Source organism: Artibeus jamaicensis, unplaced genomic scaffold (assembly GCF_021234435.1).
Source record: "Artibeus jamaicensis isolate MK-2021 breed Jamaican fruit bat unplaced genomic scaffold, CSHL_Jam_final contig_391, whole genome shotgun sequence".
NCBI classification, from domain to species: Eukaryota; Metazoa; Chordata; class Mammalia; order Chiroptera; family Phyllostomidae; genus Artibeus; species Artibeus jamaicensis.
In genome coordinates this window covers 32,060,462-32,087,963 of record NW_026521814.1, presented here as the reverse complement: position 1 = coordinate 32,087,963, position 27,502 = coordinate 32,060,462, and the positions used below count along the sequence as shown (strand labels likewise).

The 27,502-nt window shown below is 44.2% G+C and overlaps 1 protein-coding gene across 4 annotated transcripts in view; it reads right to left on the bottom strand.

Moving 5' to 3' along the window:
- Window positions 1–333: 333 nt before the first annotated feature.
- Window positions 334–27,502, bottom strand: part of SPATS2L (spermatogenesis associated serine rich 2 like) — a 162,708-nt gene continuing 135,539 nt past the window's right edge. For all 4 annotated transcript variants that reach the window (XM_037167536.2, XM_037167533.2, XM_037167534.2 and 1 more), the window contains 5 exons: window positions 15,792–15,850; window positions 9,508–9,617; window positions 7,012–7,114; window positions 3,913–4,133; window positions 334–1,226 (listed from right to left, as the gene is read on the bottom strand). In XM_037167536.2, coding sequence (XP_037023431.1) covers window positions 834–1,226; window positions 3,913–4,133; window positions 7,012–7,114; window positions 9,508–9,617; window positions 15,792–15,850 — 886 coding nt within the window. In that variant the 3' untranslated portion in view covers window positions 334–833. The remainder of the gene's footprint in view (window positions 1,227–3,912; window positions 4,134–7,011; window positions 7,115–9,507; window positions 9,618–15,791; window positions 15,851–27,502) is intronic.

The following is a 27,502-nucleotide window of genomic DNA, read 5'->3' as shown; positions in this document are numbered from 1 at the left end:
CAGATACACTTTGATACTGGGCTTTTCAGTCACTGAACCAATACATTTTTATTGTTTTAAGCTAGGCTGAGCTGAGGTTTACGTTACTTGCAGCCAAGGTTCCAAACTGCCACATAGTATCTAAGACGACTGGGGTGCATGTCCATCTATACGGGAGCAATGTACCCGCAGGGGCCATTGGGTGGCATTATTTTCTGAAAGGAAACCTGTCCCACGGGCAACAGTACTTTACAGGGCTCCACACCACGACCTCCAGTCTCTCAAGCTGTCTTAAAAGCACTACACATCCATTTAATAAGAACGTGGGCATCAATAGAAGAAACAAGCCAGGTGTCAAATGCAGCATAGTTTAATTTGTTTCAAATAAAGCAATATATGTATATATATATATATTTCAGAAAAACACCAGATGTTAAATTCTACAAAAGCGCATGTGTCTTCAGCAGATCACGTTTGTCTGGTCAGTAAGAATGTTTGTCAACATTAACTCTAAGGACGATCAATGGACTGACATCACTGCTACGACATAGGGTGCTACGAGCCTCTGACCTTTGGCCACATGTCGATTCTCCTAACAAACGGGTAAATACTGCCTGGCTAAACTGCTGCAATGTCTTGATGAGAAAAAGCATCAACAGATCAAGCAAAGCCGTGAAAGTTATGAAGCAAGCTAGAGCTGATTATTAGAATTAGTAAAAATGATTAAGAGAGGATGACTCATCCGTACAGGGTTTGTCTATTCTGATTGACTCTCTTTTGGCAGCGAATTGGGTCAGCACCTCGGGCAGGGAACCAAAATTGAGTGAAAAATGCTTTTTTTTTTGTCTCCTTGCTCAGGCCACCAACGTCACGGCCGGGACTGAGAGAACCGCGGCATCTGTGGACACTTCTATTCTCGTGGGACAGAGAGTGCACTGCGAAACCCTGGAGACGCTGCCCCGGAAAGGCCTGGCCTCCGAGTTGTCTGCGGCGTGCGGCCGCCGCCGGGGCTTTTCCGAGTGCACCGGGGCCTCGGGGTTCTTGGTTCCCAGGGAGGCCTCCTGATGTTTGGCGCTGCCTTTGTTTTTGGGACGGAAGCCGTTGTGTGGCTGTCTTCTGTGTTCGTGGCGGTTGCTGCCCTTTGCCATTGGATCGGCGTCAGTACCGCTGCCCTGGGGCTTGGCAGCCCCGTTTAGCCTGTTATGATACTGAGGGTTAAATCTTCGTCTTTGGCTAGAGGACCCATTCTACGGGGAAAAAAAGGAGAGAGAACACACAAAGGTATTAGATGCCAACAGACCACTGATACCAGTAGGCACCAGGGAAACCAATCCTCTAGGCCACAGGTTAGCTTTTTTAGACCCCAGGAGAATATGACGACGTGCAAATGAGGTCAAGCTGACAAAATCCTCGAGCTTAAAAGAAGAGTGGGCTGTCTTGAAATGAAACTCTAAGGAAATGACTGATATTGAAAGAGAGGTTACTGAAGTATAAGCAGAGAAGTCAAGAACCAGGTTCAAAAAAGTAAACTTAAAATATAACAGAAGGAAATGTAACACAGAAAGGAGCCAGGTAGTGATTCTCTGTGATGAAAACTTTGGGCACACTCTGTATAGACTATGTGTACAAATTCTCATTACACATATGAAAAAATGTAAAATTCTGTCAGTAATTTTCCTCTAAAACAGCTTCTTTCCTATTTTATTTCAAAGTAAATACCACCGTTCAGAAATATCTCGGGTAAACACAGCGATCAGGTGTACCCCACAGATCCCGGTGGGAGGTGGAGGTAATGTGTATTTTCAGAGGTAATCAGTTCTTTTTCTAAACCTCGCAGTTCTCAGCCAACAACTTTTGAAGCACCAAGTGAAACACCAGCCACCTCCAACAAAGCGGCGACTGAGAACGTGAGGGGTGGGTAGAAAGAAAGCATTGGGTTGGCGTGCCTGTGGCCATTGAAGGGAAAAATGTTTAAATTCCTTGAGGTCAACAGTAGTCCACATTTACTGAGTGCTCACAGTATACCAGGTCCCATCTCATTTATCATCACAATCACCATTTAATGCGGTTGCTATTATCTGTTTGGTTTTATAGAAGGGGAAGATAAACTTAAGGGACTTGGCCCAGGTCTTCTGTTAGAAAATGGTGAGGCCATTCCCACTTCACATACTGTCTCCTGGCAAGAGTCACAGGTAGGTCGTTACATGAACACAGACCTTTATTGAAAATCAAACTTCTGCCATTAAAACGTGTAATTTAATGAGTGACAAATACATATGAAGTTCTTTATATGCTGTGACTGGATGTGGATGGGACAGGTTTAGGGCAGATCCCCCCCACCCCCATCATTTCTGGGTTCAGGCAAGAGTGTGGAGGTGGGCCCACACCCTATGCGCCTGCACACCCACCTTCCCACCTCTGGCGCCGTCACGAGAGGTGAGGGGCCCTTGCACACACGGATGGGGCACTCCGGCCTGCACACCCAGGCCTCGTCCCCACCCCCACAAATAATCGCCCTTTGGACTTGGGGGTGTGCAGACTGGTAGTGTGGTCTGCTCGCAAGAGGATGTATCCAGGGAAGTGGTTCCAACATGGGGCAGGCGTGGGGCCACTTGGGAATAGAATTCCAGGGTCTCGAGTACTTGAAGCACCTTCCAGAAGGGAGAGGACAGGTTTTGGGTTGTCACATCTCCTTGGTCTCGCTCTGGAGAAAGGGCGAGACCATGGGGCTGTGGGGGGACCAGGAGGGGCCACTCGGAAGCCCGGCGCCCGCCCTGCTCACCCAGGTGCACAGCGTCCCGCTTGGATGTTTCAGCTTGAGCACGCCGCCACCTGCAATGTTTTGCTGAAAAAATGGCTAAACAGCGAGCTGAAAAGAATCCACGTAGATAGCAGGTCACTGCTATGTAGTTCGCTGTACATAGCAATTTGATCTGCCTCTTTTGTTTTTAAAGAAGTTGTGAAAAGGAAACTCGGACTAGATTTTAGACTTTTAATAATGAGCAAAGAACAAAAGCTGTGAAGAGGTATTTTGATTACGAGAACAAAAGATCTGATTATGCTCTTAAAGCTGTGCGTATATGAAATGCTCCTGTTGAAGCACGATTTTATAGTTCATGAAGGCACTCAGGGCCCGAGAAATGCCCATCAGTGTCAATAATGAGCATTCGGAAAGTCCAAGGCCACGAAATGCAACATTTGTTAAAAAAACAGCATTTAGGAAAGCTGAAATGTCTCCATCTTCGATGCCTGGCTTCCGTGGCATCGAATCCCATTTCCTGTTCATTCTCTAATGATAAGGGGCAAATTACTTCTCAAGGACAGAGTGCGGACACAGAAGGAAGACGGCCCTTTGGACACCTGTATTTTTAGAGGACATACTAGATAAGGCTTAATAATGTCGCCTTGAAATGTGTTCTCTTTACTAAAAGCCCAAGAGAAGAGAGAGAGTGTGAACTAACTTTGGCCTCCTACTGATAAACTAAACGTAAGAGGGAATTAAAGAATCTTAGAAAATAAATGTGGGGTTTCTTCTCACTCAGTGTTGGAAGCCGGGTTCTGAATCCTGATCCCATGTCTGTGTGAGTCCCTTCCACATGTGGGCCAGGTACCAGGACCTGGGATGCTGGCATTCAAAGGTGCGAGAGCAGCTGTCTCATTTAGGTGGACTCTTCGCCAAAGCTGTGGGAGTGTGCAAAGGCTACTTCCTTCACGGGGAAAGGCCCCTGTGAAAGGTGGACCAGAGGAGACCGGAGAGGCCAGGCCCTGCTGCTGGGGGTGGGAGGGCTAGGGTGGGGCCCCAGGAAGCTCTGCCTCTATCAGCAGCTGTTTTCTTCCTCTGCAAAGAAGTGGTTTCTTCCCGGCTCCAAGGACCAGGGTCTGCAGGACCCCTGGAGGCAATGCAAGGAGCCCCCCCCCCCCCAGAGACCTTACCTGCTTGTTAGGCGGCAGGGGCTGGTGAGAGAGGTCCACGGTGCTGGGAAGGTTGCTCGTCATTTTGGGGTTCACTGCTTTACCCTCGGAGGGCTTGTTGTGATTGGACGATTTTCGGGTAAAGTTGCTCTGTTTTCCAGAGGCTGCTGCGTGAGCAGTCAGCAGCGGCAGCAGGGAGCTGCAGGGAGTTCTTGAGGAATAGTTGTTCTTTGGATGTGTGACTGCAACGAGACAGCGCGAGGTGTTACGGGCTGAGCCAAAGACTCAGCTGCCTCCCCACCCCATTAGTAGATGGAGAAATTGGCAGGAGCTTCATAGAACCACTAAGAAAAGTTTTTATTTTTAAAGATGTCATTCGAAAGGGCACCTCGGTGCCTGGAGAGTACCACATTTCTTCTGTGAGAATCGCTGAACTGTGATTACAGCATAATCATCCAAGTTGGAAGACGTTTGAAGGAAGTAAGACTTATCTTAGCAAGTTTAATAGCCTTCCTTAGGTTGAGAACCACCGAGGGAAGATTGACAATGAAATCCCGAGCGCCCCGCTGGCCCTGTCCAGAGATGCGGTTCCCACGGTCAAACCTGCTCTCCCTCTCCTTGGCAGACTTCTCGACCAGCCGGGACTCAGAGATGCAGGAAGGCCAAGAGCTACATGGACCTGTGGCCCATCACAGCCATGAGCTCTGAGAGCTTGGAATTGGGGTGATGATGGGTGTCAGGAATTTTGTCACCTGGGTTGTACATGTCCCTGACCAAACGATGCCCGAAAGCATCTTTTATGTTCCGATAGAGCTACATCATCTGGCCTTTTTATCAACCCCATTTTCTTCAGCCCCAATGCAAATCTGTACCAATTCCAACACTCAAGTCAATGCGGGCTGATCAGACAGGTCCCTGCAGGCCTCAGGCACATCTGTTCAATGTTTATTATCCCCAGCCATGCTGGTTTTGGAAGGGTGGTTTCTGATGGGGTGATTTCTATGCGATTATGCTGAATGGAGGCCAGAGGGAATGAATCCAAGGGTAAAGTCATGATTCCCTCTCACGGGTCACCAGGATTTAACTGCCAGGCTGCAAAGTAAGACCTTTGAATCTTAACATTGTCACCAATTTTTAGAAGCAATTTTCTCTGCTACCTGTGTTGGATCAGACTTAATCCTAGGGTTGGGTCTGCCAGAGGATGAGTAGTGACGAGTGGGGATCAGAGAACACGAGAAATGGAAATGACAGGGCTGTATCTCTAGTCTGTTCGTTTTGTCAGTGAAGTGCGATGGTACACTGGGGGCTGTGCAAACATCCCGGAGGATTTCAGCGGTTCTTGTGCTCACTGGACTCAGTTTCATGGGGGCCTTACCTTCCTACAGCTCAGAGGCCACTGCTGCTGCTGGCTCAGTAGCTGCGGGCACTCAACAAAGCTGAGATGGAGAGGGCTTTTGGAGGTCTACTGCCTCCGCGCAGGAAGCTGTCTTTCACGTGGACACTTGGAATTTGTGAGGGACGGCCCCTCCCACTAGATGTCCCTGAGTGAAGCGGCACCTCCCCGCCCCTCAGGTCGGGGAGGCTCACTGGGCACCGAGGCCCCCCTTAGCATCAGGGTGAGGTGAAAGCTGGAATGGACAGTTAAATTTCCAACCGTGAGCCAGACTGTTTGCAAACGCTGAGGAGAGGGGAGTGGCAAACACATAGGTTCTTTCACAAGGGAGGAAGCATATAGAAAAAGAAAGATAATAATTAAAATCAGACAATTGCCGAAGAGATGTGAACAAGGGTTTTCGCTGCAGTGGTTATTTTAATGTAAAAACTGGAAGCAACCTACATGTCCACAATCGGGGGAATAGTTGTGTTAATTTTATTTAAATAAATTGTGGGTTAATTTTATTGGCATGGAAAATTGTCAACCATGTATTGTGACATGATAAAAGCAAATTCTATTACTATATATGTATGCAGTATGGTATAGCAAATTATAACATGTTGTATAATGTATGTCATATATTGATATAATTTACACAGTAGACTGTGCATAACGAGTGTGAAGGATCCACCAAAGTCATATCTTACTCTACTGTAGTTCTGAAACTTTTATTTTTATTATTAAAAAAATCCTCATCCGAGGATACTATCTATTGATCTTAGAAGAGGATGGGGGCAGGGCGGGGGCGGGGGGAGAGAGAGAGAGAAACATCCGTGTGAGAGAGGAGCAAGGATCGGTTGCCTCCTGTGTGTGCCCCAACTGGGGACTGAACCTACAACCTTTTGGTGCACTGCGTGATACTTCAACCAACCAAGCTACTTGGCCAGTTCTAAAAGTTCTGTAACTTTTAGATCAGGCTTATATTTTTTACACTCAGGAAAAAAAGCAATTTATACTTTGACCGAAAAAAAATTGCCACCAAATATTAATTTTCAGGGGACCATGAAGCTGTGGATATTCAATGCCCCTCACTAGTCCTTTCCTCCTTCAAGTGGCTGTCCTTAAAGCCACTTTAGTAGTCACTTCCACCTCCCCTGGCGGATGGGCTGGAGCGGAGGGATGAGTATCAGCCAGATTTTTTTTTTTTGCACATTAGCTGCTCTAATTAAGGCTTAATAGCGAACAAGACGAAAGCTAATGGCTGAAGCGAAGTGTTTCATTATCCTCAGACTTCACTGGCATGGAACCGAGGGAGAGGCCGGGGCACTGTGGAGTGGCACCCACACGGCAGCCGTGCCCTTTGCAAACAGCAGCCGCTGGTTCCCAGACTTACTAGGAAGACTCATTCCTGGTGTAAAGGCCTCTACTGTAGATGCAGGGGATGTGAAATGAGAGGCAGTTTATCTGGCAGCGTTTAAGAAAAGTTTGCAAAAGGTGTTAAGATAGTTGACCTACTCTGCTCTGCATAATAAATCCCGGGGATTTACTGATGGGCAGTGGCATTTGAAGAGTCTAAGTTCAAATCTTGACATTTCTAGTGACTAGTGTCATGACCTCAGATCATTAAATCTTGTTAGACTTCACTGCAGCCCCCGGGGGACCACATGCCTGACATTTCCAATACCAACTCCAAGTAGCGTCAGGCTTACTCATCCAGAATTAGTTAGCAAGCATGCAAAACTCACTTTCTCCGCAGAGCATGATTTGGGACTTCAGCTGTTCAATGTCACAGGAGAATCGGGCAGCTTTCCCGAGCTCTTCATCATATTTACGCTCGCTGACAAAGTGCTGGAAGAAGAGAGAGAAGTAAACCAGGAGCCCCACAACGACAGAAGTGACCGAGGCACACTGCAGATGCGGTCACTCTGCTCTTCTGCCACTGCTGATGGTGTGGGCCAAGCAGGGGATTCTGCCAATACTGTCACCGTGAGGATCCATCGAATCGGACTTGGTTCCAACCTGCCTGAAACAGGATCACCTTCTCGTCCTGGGAGTACATGTGGGACCTGTCTTTCCCCTGCTGGGGCTCAGACAAACCTGTGATGCAGGCAAAACGCGTGTCTGGACTGTAACCTTTTCACACTCCTTGCCTTCCTTCTAGCATTTCACATCCGGCTGTTAAGTTTGGGGGTTGCATCCAGACCGACCTCCTAATTTGGCTGATGGCTTGCTCAGGTATTATTTCTCAAGAGAAAACATGTCATCCTTCCCTAGACAGCCCTCTCTATTTTAATAGAGAACCAGGAAGTCCAAACAGCCTTTAGGAACTAGAAAACAGTATCTTGGTAGAATTCCAACTGCTGTAAAAGGAAGTGAGAGAGTATTTTTCAATGTATTTGAAATAAAGATTTATGTGTAGATGATGGCGTTAAGAAATACAGAAGTAACCATGACTCAGTTCCTCCTTGAGTTTACCAGAGTTTGCCACGTGGCAAGGGAGACAGATACCAGTAAATACAAGACAGGGTGGAATGTGGCAGGTACTTCAGGAATACAGAAGAGGATGAAATTATTTCCCACGGAGGGGCGTGGGCAGTTATGTAAGGGAAGCATTTGGGCCAAAACACTAAAAAATGGGCCAAATTCATAACAGATAACATCATTTTCATCTGATCACAGTATTATGGAATCAGCACTATTATCATCTCTATTTTACAGAGGGGGAATTGAGGTTCTAAGACTATGTAAGTTATCCAAGGTCACAGGAGCTAGACCCTTTCGCCCCGGAGGCTGTATGATTAACCATTGTATGTTCAGTGGGATTTTGATGGGCTGACATGAAACTTAGAAGATGAATAAATTGCAATGCCCCAGGAAGCTGGCAACTTCGTACTCCTCACTTCATGTTCTAATAAGAGGGAGAGAGAAGTTGGAGTGTGCACTGGAGTCCAGTTGCGGATTTTATTGAGGTGGAGTGCCGGCCACACAGGGGAAGCTCAGAGCGCTCTGACTTTGGTGTTAGGGTGGGAAGCACCAAAGGCCAGAAGAGAAGGTGAGATAGAAAAGGCTTCCAGAGCCCCCAAGACCCTCGGGGGTGGGGGTGGGGTTATTTCCTTTTCATGCCGAACCAAATGGAGGGGACCGGAAAGTCATGTGACACTTCCTACTGTAACTAACCAGTTTGGTGTCCAGGTGAGCGGACAATCCTACTTATACAGCCTGGGGCGACTGTGTCTCCTAAGCACTCTAGTTCCCAAGAAGTAGGCCAGAAGCTGAGTGCATGTGTGTGTTTAGCATACTGGGGAAAAGGAGGAGATTAATGGGAAACTTAGAAACCGTAACTTCCTACTTTATTGTAGGTACTTGTTTTTGCCATTCTGGTAACCGTTTCTTCTTCTGGTAACTGTACTGCAACGTGGTCTCAAAGACCCACAGTCTTGGTGGGTCCGTCCATCCCGGCCTCTCTCAGCTAAATGGTGGACGTGACCCAAGTGGAGGCCGATCGGAATCTCTCTCTTTGGGACTTGAATCAAGTGGGGTGGCACCAAGGCTGAGGACACCTGGAGGCCACTCACTGTGACAGTGCCCTGAAGAGCATCTGCTAATCGCTGCTGCCCAGGACTCTGCTTAACTGTGGCCTGCAGTCTTCAGAGATCACGCTCTGCTTTGGTGAGCTACATGAGTGTTCTTTCAAGTTTTCCTTGTTTTGAGGTTAGCCAGGGTCAGTTTCTGTCACTTACAATTGAAGAAATTTAATGAACACATACTTGTGGGTGGTATCCTTAATAAAAGGGCAATGAAGCCAGACAAGGATGTAGGAAAGGCATCTCCACATACTGTGCATTCTTTAGAATCCTCACGATTACACTAGGTTCATACTTAGGGTGTGTTCACATGGTATGTTTATATACATACACATAAATTGCATATGGTGAAAATAATGATCCCTCATCCCAGCTATAATTCATGGGTGAATACATGCTATTTAGGTCAGCCCCCACTGACTTAGAAAAATAGCCTGTCCCTCCCTCTGTATTACTATGTCCCTTCAAACCACAGTATATGCTTAAATATAGTGATTAGACAGTTCCTCAGCATTCTGTCCTCTATTTCGAGCTTGTGAAAGGGAGCTGGGTGTGTGATGTTAGGTCCTCAGAGAGCGGCACTCTATGGGTGCAGCACCAGCACGGCGGGGATCAGATCTCTGGCTCAGGGTTCAGGCTGTGATCCTTCGGACTGACCTTAATTTCTGCCCTGAGTTCGGCCAGCTGCATCTCTGCCATCTGACTGGCTAGATCAGTCAGTCTCTTTAGTTCCTCTGCTTTCTTCTGACGAGCATTCAGGATTTCCACTGCCAGATAAGAAGGAATAAAACATTAGAGCCGGAGATCTAAACATATTAAATGACCTAATTTCTTGGAGCCCGTTCTTCCTCTGCAGACCCATCGCTCTGGTGGACCAAGACTGTTTTCTGAGTTGGTTATCGAGGTGGGTTTGCCATTGGTGCTCACGACCCACTACCCACCTCTATACGTCTTCACCCACTGATCCCAAAGCCAAACACGGTCCTTCTGATTCACTGTACACCCACAGTTTTCCTCATTTTCCTCCTTGGCATCTGTTCTCACATACTTAAATTTGGACTTTTAAATGCATGCATTACTCAGAACAGCTATTTCTAAAAAAGACACTTATTAAAATCCTATCTGAATGATACTGCAAAGATAGGAAGTCTATTAAGCAAGATCCATTCTTGTATGTGCTGTAATAATAAATTCTAACAGTGCCAGACTATCTGAATTTTCATACATACTCATTGAGGGCAACTAGCTGTGTTATTGGAACATGACATAAAGGTTTTACTTGATTAGCTTTTTGTGAGCTAAAAATATGTGTCTCCTTTTGCTATTCTGCAGATATGTTTCCATTTTGCAATCAGATCAAAGTTCCAGACCAGAGTGTCCTGACTTTGTTATGTGTCCCCAATAGAAACATCTCAAGGGGGAGTGAAAGCCCTTTTGAACTGGACTTGTGTGCACTCTGGGGCATCTGCGCCCACAGTGGAGACAGCAGGGAGCTCTCCGGCACATTTCACACATCTGCCGGTTGAACTAGAGGTTCAAGCAGATGTAGTAGCCTGCAAGTTAATTTGTGTGCGTGTGAACGTGTGTTTCCCAAAAGATCATGGAACTGAGAAACAATGAACACAAATCTACGGGGTGAGATTTAAATATGAAGTCTGATGTTTCAATAATAGACCTGTAGCTCTCTAACTCCAGCCACACATGAAATGCTCTCATTTCCTTTTGGACAAGCATTTTGAGTTTTAAGGAAGGAGAACTAAGATAACATGCACTTCAAATTCACATTCCAGTCTTGGCTGAACAAAGGTCAGTTGCTTCATTAGACCTGATTCACAGCATACATGCAGAGCCAAACAATGTGATTTCTCATTGGAAGAGTTCTTAATTTATAAAATCAAAAACAGTCACCTTAAAAACCCCAGTAGACGTTCAGAAGCAATCAAGAGTTAAGAGTTCCTACAAATCGTAAATCATTCTTCAGATAGGCAGAGAAACATTTTCTTTTTATTCTGTATCAATGCTGAGAGGTCAATAAAATAAGAAATCTATAACTCATAAAGCCTTATTGTCTGTCAAACTACTCTAATAATGCTTTATTTACTGGGTTTCTCCAGCCTCCCACTTGCAATAAATACCCTGTAGTGGTCAGAGGCTCATCTGTGCCTGGCCGCCCTTCAGAATACAGATGAGCCAGAAAAACTGGTCCCAATGATGACGGTGAAGAGAATTTTCATCTGAACACAGACGGTGTATTTACTGAGTGATGTCCCAGGCTACCCAGTCAGACCAGAGGACATGAAAAGGTGACCCACTATCACTTTTGGCTACAGAACACACTTTTTTTGGTCCACCCATTACAAGGTAATTTTTCAAATTAATTGCACACATTTCAAAATTCAGATGGTCCATCTGAAAGCTGGATTTCCGGCTTCTCTTAAATACTGGAATTTCTGGCGACCATTGGCAAACGCTCCCATGTGGCAACAGCTGGCTGACCTGAAAACTCGTTGCCCTTTTTAGATGAAGCACGGTGCTCAGCGTGCCTCGGTCCCTCCCCGCCCTGTTGCGCTCCCCGCTCCCTGCCCGGCCTCTGGAGCAGGCGTCCTCTGTCACTGAGAGGCTGTATAGGCAGCTATCTGTGTGCATAACACCGGGGGTTGGCCCACAGTGGGCGCGTCGCATGTCTGCCGAATGAAGGACTGAATGCATGAATCCATCCATCACTTAAACAGCATATGCAGAGAAGGATAGAAGTTCCTTTCCTACAGGGGCCTCTTAAGAATGTCTAGGACTTTGTCATGTGTCCCCAATAGAAACATCTCAAGGGGGAGTGAAAGCCCTTTCGAACTGGACTCGTGTGCACTCTGGGGCATCTGCGCCCACAGTGGAGACAGCAGGGAGCTCTCCGGCACATTTCACACATCTGCCGGTTGAACTAGAGGTTCAAGCAGATGTAGTAGCCTGCAAGTTAATTTGATTTGTATCTCTTATTTGATTATTTATTTGTTTTCCATTATAATTCAACCTATGGATGGGACTACTGTCCGAAGCATGAGAAAATTACTTTTGAGTAAGAAGATGAAACTAAGTACTTTCTTCTTGCAAAGATTAAAAAACATTTCTGAAGGCTCAGACTTGACAAGCAGCTAGTACAGGGTTCAGGAGACCCTGAGTGACTACACAGTTAAATAGATCCGACTTTTCTTACCAGATAATTTGTGGGCAATTGTTCTTTTTGATTAAGTAGAACTTGGGCATTCACACCAAACAAAAGATTCTGTAGAAATAGATATAAATGGGCCCTAAAATAGGAATGCAGGTGCAAGATCGCCAATACATTCTTAGTTTACACTCATGCAAATGTGCATAGAAATGAACATTTGCATCAGCAAGTGTTGGGATGAGTTTTACATATAGTCTCATGAACATTTCAAAGCCTTTCATTGTGAAAAGCCTTAAAACTTGAGACCTGAAAGCTAACATTCTTTGAGGGGAGGCAACATTTTTTACCTCAAAAACATCAATCACAGAAATAAGAAGCAAAAACAAAACCAGATCAGATCCTAAAAATCACTAATCCTAAAATTTAAAATAGAACACTAAGTACGTTAGAAAGCACCGCCCTTTCATGAGTCCGCAGAGGAGGACAGTTCCACGCATTTAGACGGTGACTGCATTCGGGACTTGATTAATATCACTGAGGCACTTTTATGAACAGTATCTGGTTTGCTGAAGTCTATTTTCTCAAAAGGATTTATAAACTCCTTCAAGTTTTTGAAACACAGTGAAAACTTGCTCTTATTGCTTGAACCATGGGAAATTTTAGGGCTTCTCGAATCATACTCCTTAGCAGAGGGTATACGTGAAATCTCAGGGGACTCAGGGCTGGGCCAGAGGTGGCTCTTCAAGCACAAAGATTCTTTGAAATCCTTTTTATTTCTAAAAATTTCTTGTGAATTTTTCATTTTATTTCATGTGTTCCTATTAATATAAACTAATGCTTTCTTCCCTTATCTCTCGTAAACTTGACACCGCAAGAAGGTGCCTCTGCAGGCCTTCAGTTCCCAGGATACGCAGACCAATGAGACCACAGCACTACAAGCCTAGTCTCCTCATCTGTCAAACGTGATAAGCATACACATCTTGTAGGGTTACTGTGAAACTAAATGAAATAACTATGTGAAATGTTTAGTACAGGGCATTAAAAAAGGCTAACTACGAATGTTATTAATATAGTGAGATATATTCTTCTAGAACATACTTCCTCTCTTTGTAATTACACGAATGTTCGCTGACACTGGATTCAACAGCCTATAGACACTGAGTTAATTATTGTACAATGATTTGTTTAGCACATATGAAGTATCTAGTCTTCTCAGCATTGTGTTAGGTGCCATGAGGGATACAGGAGCTTATGTTAAAATTGAGGAAATACGGTTCATGCCACATAGAGGAAATGAAAAATATTCATGAGACAGTAGATAAGCAAGCTCCAGACGGTGGCTGCAAAGATTCAGTACTTTGTGAGGAGGACGTCGATGGTTCCTTCTATTTGTGGAGAAGACAAATAGTTAACACAGGTACGTCACCTGAGAGATGCTGCAGAACCCCTGTGACCTCCACTTCCTGACTGTCATGTGGGAGGGCGGGGCTGGCCTCTTTGCTAAGGGCTTTCTCCTTTTGCACACATTCTGTGCCAGGCACTGTGCTAAGTGCCTGGCATGTGTTTTCTCATTTTACTTGTACAATAATTATTTGAAATAGGTATGATTCTTGTTCCCTCTTTTCTGGTATGCAACCATAGGCTTTCAGAAATTAACAAAATGGTTCGAGGGGACACAGCCAGTAAGTGGGTAGAACTTGGATTTGAACTCACTTCTGCTTGCCTCAGAGGTGTGGGAACTGGCTTCTCCGGGGCTCTGGGCAGGAGCAGCAGCACCAGTTCCTGAAGTCAGGTGACCCCTGTCAACCAATGTAGCTGATGCAGCTGGCCTGCGTGCTCCCCTGGTTGCTGTTCACTGTCTATCCCGGGCACTAACAGTGCTTCGCACACAAGGAAGCAGTAAATGTTTATTGATTGAATGAGCTGTAAAAATGGGGCTGCTCTCCCGAGATGCTCCAAATTCCATGGGTCTTGGCACCTAATATTGTCCCAAGGAGAAAGAACGAGCACACAAAATCACAGGTCTTTTGTTAACCTCTTAAAAAGTGATTGCTAGCAACTTCTATTTCAGTGCTAGAGAAAACATTTGTGTCTGTGTTGGTGCTTAGTGTTTTTACCAATAAGACATGAAACTGGAAAGGAAAAAAATAAGCTTTACCTGAGAAACTGGAAAAATCCGGTCATGTGGAAATCTACTTTTATTGAAGAAACCAATGCATTTCATAAGAATAAAACAATGTCCTAGTCAAAGAGATTGTGTAACTACCTAAGTATTTTGCAGTTTAACCCCGGGTCACATTTAGTTTTATTTAATGAAACCTGCTCTGTTTTAAATTCTAAACTGTTATTTAAAATTATTTAGAAAAATTGGGTAATAAAAATAACGATAGCTATTTTCCATAAAGGAATTGCTGAATTATGGCCAAGGGCCAGGTGAGAAAAATATTTTTAAAAAGGGAGAATTTGGTCTGATTCTTCATTCTGATATAGAGAAATGGACTGAAATTAAAGGTAAAGGGATTAAGCTGAAACCTGGTCAGGGTTGCAGACTGCCATTTATCTAATTCCCGAGGTAAAATTTCAGTAATGATGAAGAATTTAAAATGCCCAGGGGATATGAATTGTAAAAGTAAATCTGGACTTAAAAATACGGTCTTAGGGTTCCCATTAACAGAGCAGATGGGATTAAATAGGAAGAGAGGGCCCAGCGTGTCCTTTTGTGGCTTGTAGTGAATCTGACTGTACAATCTTGTCTCAGGTGAAATTTTCAATCCATGAAATTCAGCCTGTTTGAGATGGTAAATCTGCCCCACCAGCTGTTGAGTAACTCCACAACAGTGGCAAGGTTTAGAAATAAGTATAAAAATAATAAAATAAATCAACCCAGAGTATTAAGATTTTGGGTTGACATTAGGAAAAATTTTGCAGTCATCGAGATCGTCTGCTTGTGTTCATTATCTAAAGAGAGCATTGGGTACATTAAACAACCTCACTTGTGATTTCAATTTAAAATGTGCAATTCATTTTCTTTTGACGTGTCAACTTGGTGGGTGTCAGCGAGTTCGACTCAGCTTGTGAACAGAATTGTAGAGTTCTACGAAAGCTTCACTGAGTACCTCTCTAAGTTTGAGTTATTAATCTTATAAGAGTTGCTTAAAAGCTTGGACTACTTTACCCTTTAGTTTGTGAGCTTGCCTGGTCAGGCATCTGAGGTGTTCGGAAAAAATCAGACATATTAAACATGTAAATGTTATTCAAAAAGTTAAGAAGAATTTCAGTGAGTTTCGAATGGGGCAAATTTTTTTAGGGGAATTTAATTTGTTGAACTTGCGTTAGTTGAACCTAAAAAAGACCAAGTGAAAAGGATTGTGTAAGTTGTATAGCAAGATTGTATGTTGAGAAGGCTTAAAGGTTATGTTTAAAAATCTAATCTTAATTTAATGCCATTTTAAACCCAGCAAAGGGTTTAAAGGGTTTGGTGCATATAATGCACCAAAGTCCCTTTGGACTTTGGTGAGCTCAGCGGACACAAACTACTTGCTGAGTGCCTGCCTATTCTGGCACGGGCTCAGTGGGTGCTACTATTCTCCCTGGCCACATACGGTTGCTGAGGTTTCCAGGGGCTAAATGACTTACTTGCCTAAGGTTACAGAGCTCGTGAGCCAGGATCGCGGTGTGAATTTTAGGGCCCCACTGAGAATCCACACCACTGTCCTGTCTGACCTACAGACTGCTTCTGATTGAGAGGCTCTAATCCAACACCCAGGGGTCTACTTACTGGCTTCTTCTTTAACTTTATCCATTTCTGCCATTAATGAAACTTCTTTGTCAATGATGCTGGAGGGAAAAACAAAGCAAAAACAAAAGCAAAGAATGCTTAATCAAAGACAAACTTTTAATAAGCACTGGAAGTAAAAGAAAGATTATTTTCATTAAACAAAATACAAAATTACCATAAATATTTCTATGTTACAAAGCCAGCGGCACACTCTGCTTTTCCAAAAATGAGCCAACGTGGAAGGGATGCTCCCAAGTATTACACAGTGACATCTGCTGATTAAATCATTGTCAGCAAGTCTAAAAACAAAATGCCTTTTTCAGACTTTCCGAATGGCGCTGCTTTGAATTTAAATTTGGGAGTACTTTTGCCCTGTGAATCCCAAAGTTCCAAAACAATATACTACTTATTTAAAAAGTTGGCACTCAGGTTATCAAGGCTGTAGTTCTCAATGTCTCTCTGTGCTCCACTCTCCCAGACTGTTCTGGCTTAGGGGCGCTGGGGCGGGTCCCATTCTGATGCAGATGTCCTGAAACCTACTTGGTGATCTGGGTCAGTGTATCCACGTGCTCTGCCATATGTACGAATCTCTGCCTTCTCATTCTCCCAAGTAATCATTACAAGCAACTTCAAATTAACATTGTCCCAATATATTTATTTTGGGGTTAGTCTTTTGAAAAGGTATTACCTGCATAAAGTAATTATTGCTCCAAAAGTTCGATTTTCTCCCATCTCAACTCCTAACTCCCTTCCTAGAAGCTATGCATCATCGGAAATCCCTTACACACCCCTTTCACCAATTTTTATGTCTGTAGAAGCATAGATGTCACGTGTTTTTTATTTGCATTTCAACCATAAATACTTCAGTATATATCTAAAAGATGAGGACTTTCTGGTACTCTAACTGTAGTATTACATTAACACCTAAAAATGTTAACAATAGTTTAATGTTATGAGATATTAAATTTCCCCACACATTTTTTTAAAAGTTTGTTTGAACCAGGATCTAAATAAGGCCAGTTTATTGCAAATGGTTGATTGTCTCTTAAATCTGTTCTAATATATAGATTCCCTTCCATCTCTCTTTCTTCCCCTACTTTGCAATTCCTTTGTTGAAGAAGCCAGGTTGTCTCGTACGCTTAGTTGTTCAAGGTCTAAATTTTGCTGACTACATCTCTATGATATTATATAACCCATTCTTTTATATTTCCTCTATATTTGTTATGACCTAGAAATCTGATTGGATTCAGATTTGTTTTTTATTTCAGGAGAAGTACTCACATACTTTCATTGGTAATGACACAGCACAGTTGTAAATATCCCTTCTGAAACAAAATCAAACCCTAATGTATTCAGATTTCTATATCTTGTAACAAATTTGTAGGAAACACAAAGGAAATCTCTATTTTTTTCAATACTAGCAGCCATTGATGATCACTGCCTAGATCGATAGGGTTTGAAAAATGGGGACATTCAAATTTTATTACTCCTTCATTTAGTTACCGGAAATTTTCCACAAAGCATACTTTTCATCATTAACTATCTGGGTTATCATGAAGTAAAGTTTGTATAGATAAGGAAGGATAAATACTTGCTTCTCTTTTATTTATCCATTTTCACAATGATAGTTGGTGCCTTAGCATTCTCCAAAAGCAGCCAATGAGTTTTTTGCTTGTGTGTCCAGTTTAATTATGCATTCATAGTTAATGCACCCAAATACACTGTGGTTATTGTCCTTATTCCTGCTCAGACTGTTCCATCAGATGTATTTTTTAACCCTCCAACAGATGTATGCCTACAATTTAAAGCATGTTGAAAATTGGTTTTCCCTTAAGAGTTAACTCTTTCACCTATTCGTCAAGGTAAGAAGTGGGCGTTGGGGATCCTAGACCAGATGACGCATCCTCAACACTTCAAGTGTAAGGACTGGGTGCTGAGGAGCTCGGCTCTTTGCAACCCAGAAACCCTAATGGAGAGAACTGACGTGAACAGTGAATGGCAAATTCTCCAGAACTGGGCTCTAGGCCAGATGCATGGAGCTTAGACATCAGCCATTTCCATGACGCATATGGCTTAAGGTCACCGGACAGGATAACTACTGTGTAACCAGCAGATCAGGTTACCGGAACCTTACTGACATTATATAGGTATGATGTCAATGTATTTTCATGCAGGAAGTATGTGATAAGTAAAGGTGTGTGGTGAGAAGGAAGTCTGTGTCTCCACTCTGTTCCAACTCTCTTAGTTCTCGGAGGTCTCCACTGTTATCAGCTTCTTGTGTATCTTTCCAAAGACCTTCTATTCATAAGCCAGCGTATATTCGTTAATTATACAAAACGTTGAATTGGATCAACAGGCTGGTGTCCCTGTGATTATGAGGTATACTTAGCTTCTCTGTCAAGTTCACAAAGGCAGCCACCACTGAGGCCAAGTGATTTTTTATTTTTAACAACTCTCTTAGAGAGGGCGATTCCATGTTAGTCCAGGAAAACATGGCTAATGCATAAGTGATGAAGGAGACAAGGTCAGAGCCTAGAGAGCTGGAGTCAGGAGCCCGCATCCCAACAACGTGGCTAAGCTGCTCTGCCCGAGGAAATGTTTTGAATTTTTTCCCCTATAGAAAGGGAGGAGAGATGAGAGGAAGAGAAGAGTCGGCAAGGAGGCTGGGGGCTGTGAACGGGGAAGATCCTGGGAGAAATCCCTTGTGGTGGGGTGGAGGGTGGGCAAAAGCATGTCCCAGATGCAGAAGGTCTCAGATGCTGGTGTCCTCTGCTTGGTGCACACGCAGAGACACTGAGGAAGTGGTTTGGTTTTCCACCCACATCAGTGCAAGACTCAGCAGATGGGAAGAGGCAACAGCCTGAGGGCAGTGTGGGAGGATGTCCCACGCCACCCCCAGAACTGGCGCAAATCTGCAAGAGGGCTTTCTATTTCCACGGGACATGGACCAGGAGTCCCATACAACTTCTTAGGGACTTCAGGGGCTGGAAGACTTCAGCTGACTTATGAGTTACAGGTCATGTAAGACTCGCAGGTAACTTGTCCTCCATCCTCTTCCCCAGTAGTGTGTAGCAGGGCTGCACAAGTTTGGGTGGCTGGACAGGAATGTGCCACAGAGGGCAGGACACATAGGCGGAAACTGACAGAACATTCATACAGCGAACGAGTATTTGCTGAGCGCCTGCCATGTGCCAGGCGAGGGCAGAGGGGCTGCAAACATGGCTGTGGCTAAACAAGATGTCCTACCATCTTTGTGGAGCCTACACTCTCTTGGGGAGAATTGAGAGAAAGAAGGATCTGCCGAAATTCCTGGGAAAATAGTGAGAAATGGGAAAGGAAAAAAATGAGGATGGTAAGAAGAAATTAGGGTTCCCCCACCCTCAACCAACCACAAGGCTTCTAATTAGTCTCCAGGTTTTGAGAGCAAGTAAAGTACACGACTTCAGGAAATGCATTCATGTGATACAAGATCGGGTATCTTCAGAATTCCAGCGGCATGGGGGGTGGCGCAGACTGCAGTGAGGGTGCCAGACAGCCTGGCAAAGTCCCTCCGCCCCCTCAGTCCCCAAAGAAGGCCACAGACCCTGGCGGCTGGAACCCTGTGGCCTGTGTGTGTGTGTGTGTTGGGTGGGTAGAAGGGTGTAGGAAGGGGCTTTTGCTCATTTCTTTACCAGATACAAAAGCATGGGAGATTTTTGTTGATTAAATTTGTTGACATAATTATGTGCCCAGAGTGTTTACAGGATGGACATCTAGGGTATAATATGTATCCCCAGGTCTAACACATATTACACAAAGCTGGCTGTTCACACAATGGTTAGGTCTGGCCTCCTGGGCTAGCAAATGGAGGAATGGAGGTTATACACAATAAATTGTTAATCTGCTTAATGCCCACTTGAGGATGTGAAAAAGCCTGTGGTGTTGGCATCAAACCGTGTTTCTGTTCCTCTGGGTATTTCAACAAAACACTGTCCTCGAGAGTCTTAGTAATTCAAGCACTGCTCTGTATGACTGCAGATAGAGTTGAGCCCGGGACTCTCTGCTGAGTCAGCGCCCTGCACCCAACCCATGGTCAGAATGTAAACCAGAACTGGCTGCTGGCCTGAGACGTCTCCCCCTGAACCTCCCTCAATAACCTCAAAAGGTGCACCTGAGGGCTTTCTTGAACTTTTTGCTTTCGAGGCAGCAGGCTTGTGGAAGGGAACAGCCGTGGGAAGTGGGTGCAGAAGATGAGGCAGCGGAGGCCAGCCTGCCTGCCCCCTGGCGGGCCACCACACGGCTAGGAGCCAGCGTCTCATCAGACTGAGCGCCAGACCAAAGGAAGGGTCCAAGAGGAAAGATTGTGTCTGAACCCTTCCAGACGTCACAGGGCCTGGTGTTGTATCCGGCTACACGAGGGATTTCATCAGTGCCATTTGCAAGTCCTACCGAATTTCCTCAGAGGAACTGGGACAGAGATGCATGCTGAAAAAAAGCTCTGCAGGCTGGGTAAGGACAGAGTGCAGGGAAAGCCCGGTACAGAGTTACCAGGTATGGAGGGCTGGAGGGAGGGCCTTCGAGAGGAATGGCATCAGAGGGGCGATAGGTTGCAGAAAAATCATGGTGTCGTGAACCACATTCCCGCAGGAGGAGAAGAAAGGTCACCTGTTTGCTTTTGAGGTAAACCTAGGTAGGGTATATCAGCCCTAAGATGCTTCAGTATGAGAGCTGATCACAGTTAACACAGCCTGACTGCATGCTGTGTGCCAGGCACACTAGACAGAGCACCAGTGCCTTACTGGGTAATCTTATTTAAGCTTCACAACACCCCAGAGAGTTATGCGCTCTGCTCTCCACTCACCACAGGACCTTGGCACATGCTGTTCCCTCTACTGGAAGACGACTCTCCTTCCCAACCCCACCTATCTTCATCTCATTAACTCTGAGCATTCCTTCAGGTCTCTGCTTAATCATCACATCTTCAGGGAGGCTCTGAGTTTTTAGAAACTTCTGTGTAATTTTATGATCTTAGACCATTGTGGGCTGTTCAACAAAAACTGCTTGATAGTGATGAATGTAAAGAAAGAAAACATATTCATTTTCCTATGGCATATCGATAATGAAACTTCTTCTTAATTGGTATACTGTAGTGCTTGCATATAAATCATCTTTATGTAAAAATTTATATAATTTTTGTCCCTGATGGAATCTAATCATTTGAGACATAAGCTTATGAATAAAAGTGCAACGATATTCACCAAACCACACAGGGTTTGGCTTTGAATCAAAACAGGTAGTTAATGATTCTGTTTGCAAATCGAGGTGGTAATAAATTATTGAAATGTGTGCTTTCCCTCCACTAGTCATCTGCAATTCCAAGTCCAGAACATTTTTCCTTTTCACCAGTGATCGTCCGTGCCCGACAGAGACAGAACTCTTTAGCTGGCTTCCACGGACCACTCGGAGTTCTCGCAGTGGCCGAATGAAGGCCTCTGGAGGCCGCCAAACTTCGCACACGGCGGACAGGCTCCACCTGCACGAGCTCACGTGTGACCTGTGCTGACCCGCAGGTGTCGGACGTGCCCCTTCTCCTCCCCAAAACACATCTTCTCATTTTATCTAAACTGCCTGGACAGTAAAATTTTATTCTGTTGCCATAAAAAAGCTTTTATGATCAAAGCAATAGGTGTAAGGAGGAGATTACCATGGCAGAGCCATAATGGTTTATTATATAGTTAATCACAGAGATAAAGTGTCATTTTATAAAAATGTGTCCACTGTCTTGATTCCTTTCTGTAGAGGACTAATAATAACAATAATAAAAAGCATCAGAAAGCCACTTCAGCAGGAACAGATCTATCACTTTCTGCTCTGTGAAAGACTTCTTCACATTGGGAGGCTAAGACATGGAGGGGCAGAACGGCTTCATCAGGAAGCCGGGAGGAGCCACCCAAGTGCCTGCTCTTCATAAGGGAAGGTGCTGTGATAGGAGCTGCCACGGGGCTGCTGGTGGTTGATAGCTGGAGAGCAGGGCGGGCCACTGGATATGGAGGCGTGAAAGCAGATTTCAAAGTGGATTTAAAGAAATCAACCTGCAACAGCAGCCAGAGTTAGATATTAAAGAGTTAAAACTAGGCCTCCTACCCTGTCAAAGAGTTTGCCTCAAGCAGACTGCAGTGAGAGAAATCCACACACTTCGATCCCAGACAATTTTGCTTCAGAACCTCCTTGTGGATGAAGTGCTTCAGTTGGGGGTTCCTTAACGCCTCAACTGCCAGGCAGAAAGAAGCAAGCAGAGAGCTTCTGGAGGGAGGCAGAGCCTCCACAGGCTGAAGAGGCTGCAGGAGACCCTTCTGTCCCTCCCGCCCGTTAACAGGAAAGAGAATGTGGAGACTGCTGGGGAGAAAGGAGTCTGGGGAATGCTAAGGTGATTTTGCAGCCTTTCTGGCCTCTAGATTTTACATAAAGCACACAAAGGAGTGATAAGCTGTAAATCAAGAATTCCTGTATGAAGAATTTCTATTTCACTCACATTTCACATATTCCCCTCACAGTGGGTTCTGTTCCTTACGGCATCAGTCGTAAGAACCGAGAATGCCCAGGGGAAGGCCAGCTGGGCGCCTGGCAGCCTTGGAGCACCCAGTGGCCGCGATGTGGGCCTTGAGCTGAGAAGGTAGCACCGATGGAAGAGGCTGCCTGTACTGCCCACAAGTTGGGGTGCTTATGTCCTTTCCCTGGGGTGCAAGGATTTCACCCACCAGGTGGAGGGCAGAAAACTCCCTGTATACATTCAGGGTGTACAATACCACGGGTACCACTTCAGTCCAACTCCTCAAGTTGTTACTAGAATTTCTTGGGCTCAGGGCAAAACCTGTCAGGGGTTGCAGCTTACCCAATTCTCGGGCACGAATGCAGCAGGACTGTGAGGTTCTCTGTTCCTAGGTCAGGAGGACTGGCGGCCTCAACACCCACGACAGGTGCCTGCCTGTGGCGCCCCTGCTCTTGCACTGATGCCCATTCCTCTGTTGTTTCGCTACCTAAAGGGCAGCAGAATGGGCCACCCTAAAATATGGCGCTTTGGTATATCGATCACAAGCATTTGAAAAACAGCAAGGAGGCTTTCTCTGCATTCCCCTTATCTGCCAAAACAGGTTCTCCAAAAGGAACTCAGTTGTCGTAGATCCACATCCCACCTCCAAGACTTTCATCAACCAGAAAAGATCGGAGACTGTCACAGGAGAGAAGACAAGGAGGCGACACCATCCCCAGACAGCCTGTCAAAAACTCTCACGCTGCCCTATTGCTCTAAGGTTCCATTTGTCTTCCTTGAAAATCATTTAATTTCCTCTGAGAGGCCTATACCCTCCTCCCCTTGCTCTGTTGAGATGGTATTTAAGCCTGAATTCTAAACCACTTCTTTGAGTTCCTCATTTTTACTCAAGTATCTCCCATGTACACATGAGGTATACATGTTAATAAGCTTCTGTTTATTTTTCTTTGTTAGTCTGTCTTTTATTAGGGGGATGTCTCAGCCAAGAATTCAGGAGGGTAGAGGAAAAATCATTTTTCCTCCCCTACATCTCAATCCTTCCCCCTCTCCTATACCCATATGCTGCTTACTGGTATCACCACTCACCCAGTTCCCATGACGACTTGTCCTTCACTTTCCCATGTGATTAAGTCCCCTGAAATGTGTCTCATACCCGACCCCACTTCCACTGTTGCCAATTTAACTCCAGGCTCATTATCAAGTATTTGGCTATGTTTTTTTTCTTTTTAATTGAGATCCCTGAATCTGTCACCTTCTATTCTGTTCATTTTTACATTTAGGTTTTACAATAACTTGCATTTGAAAAAAAGAATTCTTTTTTCTGAGTGCAGCAGTGGTGACAAAGTGATCTTTCTAAATATTTCTTGAATTCCACAGTGAGACTTGGCAAGTATATAAAACCCAACACATCACACCAACAGTGGTTGGGACCCAACCCAGTGAAAAGGTGCCTAGTGATCAGCACTGTTAGGGAGATAACGCAGCTGGTGCCTCTAAGCATGAGCTTCTCACACGAAGCCCTGTGAAGGCCCCTTTGCTGTCTGTGAATAAGACAACTGCACTCGGTTTGCCAGTCAGGCTGGGCCCATTTTAATTCTCTTTGTTTTACCAGAGGTATTATAATCTGTAAAAGTTAACACCTATTAGTCTGTACATTTTATGTTGGAATCCTACAATGATTTCAATAATAGTTAATGAATATTTCATCACACTGTCTGAGGTACATTTTAGGAATGAGACATATGTAGATTTAGCTCCCAACACTTATAAAATCCTGGAGTTCTTCAGTAAAGACAAAGTTAATTGAAAAAACAAACATAGGAATTCCCTTTCCGCCTTAGAGTTTTTAATATGACATCAGAGTTGCAAAATCCTGTAAGTTCTATAAATTCCACACCACCACATGTTCAACAGAAAAATCTGTATTCCTTATATACCTCCATTTAGAATTTTAAATGTGATGTTGCTTAATAATATAATTTACCTTTGCTAATTATTTCTTAGTTTTATTTTTTCCCATAGATATCACTAGTCAAGGAAAGTCACTTAAGTGTACTGTTTCCATAGCTACAAAAATTATGTCATTTACTACCATCCCCTTAAAAAACAAAGAGCTATAACTACAGCTATAGAAAAGAAAGAAAGCTTCTACCTGTAGGTGGTAATTGTCTTTCAGCACAAAGATACCATTTAAGGTGCGGGGTTAACAGCCGGTTGATCTGCCCTCCTCCAGGCACAGCCCCGCCGCGGTTTTTGCTGTGTGCATCCCACAGCCTGTTCGTCTGCTCCCGCTAGACTTGCATCTTTTTCTTTTCTTTTTTTATTTTAGAAAAGAGATCATCTTTTACCCCTCAGTAATTTTAGCGGTGTTCTCCAAGTGTGGTCTTCTGACCGTTTACACTGGTACCCACTGTGCTTACTGACTGCAGATTCCTGGGCCCCCCACCCACAGAATCAGGGTCTCTGGCAATGGGGGCCCTGACGCTCCCTGTACATTCCGAAATTTGAGAAGCACCCGACTGTCACACATTCATCCATCTGCTGGATGGATGGATGAGGGAAGGAAGGGGAAGAGAAGGTAGAGAGAAGGCAGGGCAAGACACGCAAAGGGAAAAAGGGCTGATTTAGTGGCAGCTGCGGTCATTGACTATTAGGGCCCTTTTGCCTTCTCTCTTCATTGAGCAGTAAATAGCAAAAAGTTGTGATGACATATTTCTATTTCTATCTCATAGCTGGGATCCACAGCATGCTGAATGAACAGAGAGGCGGATGGGATAAGGTCTTCCTTGTGTCTTGGTATAGAGGGAAATAAATGTACTAAATGCTTATCTGGAGGAGAAGAGAACCAACCCAGATTGAACTTCTATCATGGGGCAGGCCTGAGTTTTTGTACAACAACCTAAGAAATGCGTATCTTGTACTCAAATCTTCACAAACCCCCTAGGAAGTGACAGCGACACCGGTTGTGTAGCTGAGTATTAGAGCCTCAACCATCTCCAGAGCTGGAGTATGTGGAGATGAAATTTAAACCTTATTGCCTAACTCTACATCCCACGCCTCCAATGACGTGGCTAATAAACCTCGAAAATGTGCATTTTATTAGAATATGGCCTCCTAAGAACCAGAAGTTTACAGTCACTGAAAAGATAACATAACACACATGTAAGGAACTTCCTTAGAGTAACTTTAGGTGCTTTCTAATGTCCTTCATGTGCTTTGTTGCTGTCCTAGCTATGAACTGCCCAAAATGACACCTTAGTCTGCTCTGCACCTCTCTTATAAACACAAATAAACCCCAAGATCCATTCAGAAATTGTGAAATTATAATGCATTTTATGTTTATACTAATATATAAGAATAAACTTGTCTTACTTTTCAGTGAAAATGGATTATACCATACAAATGGATTATACAAAAAATACAAATGATACACACTCTGGGATTGTAAAGATGGGACAATTTTTCTAAATTCCTCTTCATATTTATATTCTCTGATGAAACTAACAATTCTTATTTAGGAACATGTTCAGAAAAGATTCAGACATCTTTTCTGATTTCAAGCTGAAATTAGCATCAACTTCTTGCTCTCCATCTTTGATGGTGGGTCTATTATTCTGCAAAGAAGGCTGAGATGAATGGGCAGCCAACTTCCCACGCTAAGTGTGCGGCAGACATAGGGTACGGAGGTAACCACATGTGTGGCTCAGAAAAGACCCTTACTACAAGGTGCTATTTATGTAGGTTTCCCGAGGAATATAGCAAAACTGAAAAGGCTAGTTCTGTACTTTTTGTGTATTTATTGACCTGCTCTTCCTTCAGGTCGACTGATTCACTCAGCCCTTGCAGTGGCCCTGGGGAAACATCTAACACAGAGGAAAACCTTGGGGAGAGAAAAAATAGAAAAAGAGAAGCTTTCACCTCCAAAGTGCGGGCTACACCTATTTAGAATGACACATTCACGAACGAGGCACGGTCTGAAATACACTGTACCGTGGGGACTTGACTGAGCCACAAAGTCACGGGAACCTTGAGTTTCTCCATGGTATATGGTATTTACCCTTTTCACAATTTCAGAATGAACCCTGGAGCTTATTTCTGTTTATTGGACTGGGGCAGAGTAAGGAAATGGAGTTATTTTGGGCCATTTGTCAGCTAGGACAGCAACAAAAAAAAACCACACATATAGCTCTCTTGAGGCTTGTATATTTATTAGCTTCTCCTATTATTGTCTCTTGATAACCTTTGCAGGTGTATGTTCATTTCTGTACCGTGCATTCTTTTAACATGCTGGCATAATTGTGAACATTGGGTGGGGGGAGAAGGAACAGGTGTGTTTAACTTCCGTTGTACAGTGCTTTGTGAAAATCACAAGCAGGTGTACACTTAGGAAAATCACTTGATGAGAAAGAAAGTCTTGTTTGTACAGGTTATGACCAATGGAAAGATTATATTCATTCCCAGGGCAGAAGGACATAGAGACCTTTTATTAAATTTCTTTAAAAAAACATTAAAAATACAATGCAAACTCTTGATTTTATCTTCATTACATGCTTGCTCTAAGTAGCTGGCAAAGTCTGGCAGTTGTTTAACACATTGCTGATATTTGAACAGGGAACTGAAGGCTTTGTAAAATTATCACACAACAGTGGTAGGTGGCTAAAAGGTTCCCAACACCAGCTCTTCTGCTGGCAACCCCATCACCAAGATCCCTTGCTGAATGGTGCAGAGAAAAGCATCATTTTATTACTGGACAACACACTACCTCAGACACTCGATGCTTGTGGGGATATAGGGGAAGCTTACTATTTCAGCCACATGGTTTTAAAATGGAGTCTCTACTCATTATCCACGCTTATGTCAACATTCTCCAAGTTTGCCTGTTGTCACAGCACCTTTTCAGTAACACAGACCTGGTTCTAGGACCTGTTTCAACTAATATTTATCTTTCCTCCATTCATCTATCGAAGTATATATGGTGCTACAAGTCCAATGACTCCCCTAATTAAGAGAGGCAATTAAATGGTTAACAAGAATTTGTTCAACCACTACTGATGCATAAGATATGCAGAAAGACCTGTCTCCATTCAGTTTACAGAGCACAAGGGCTGGCGCACCTGAGGACGCCACCGTCACCAGTGCCAGGGTAGTCGGACCCATGCCACGGGCGCCCGGGAACACCAAG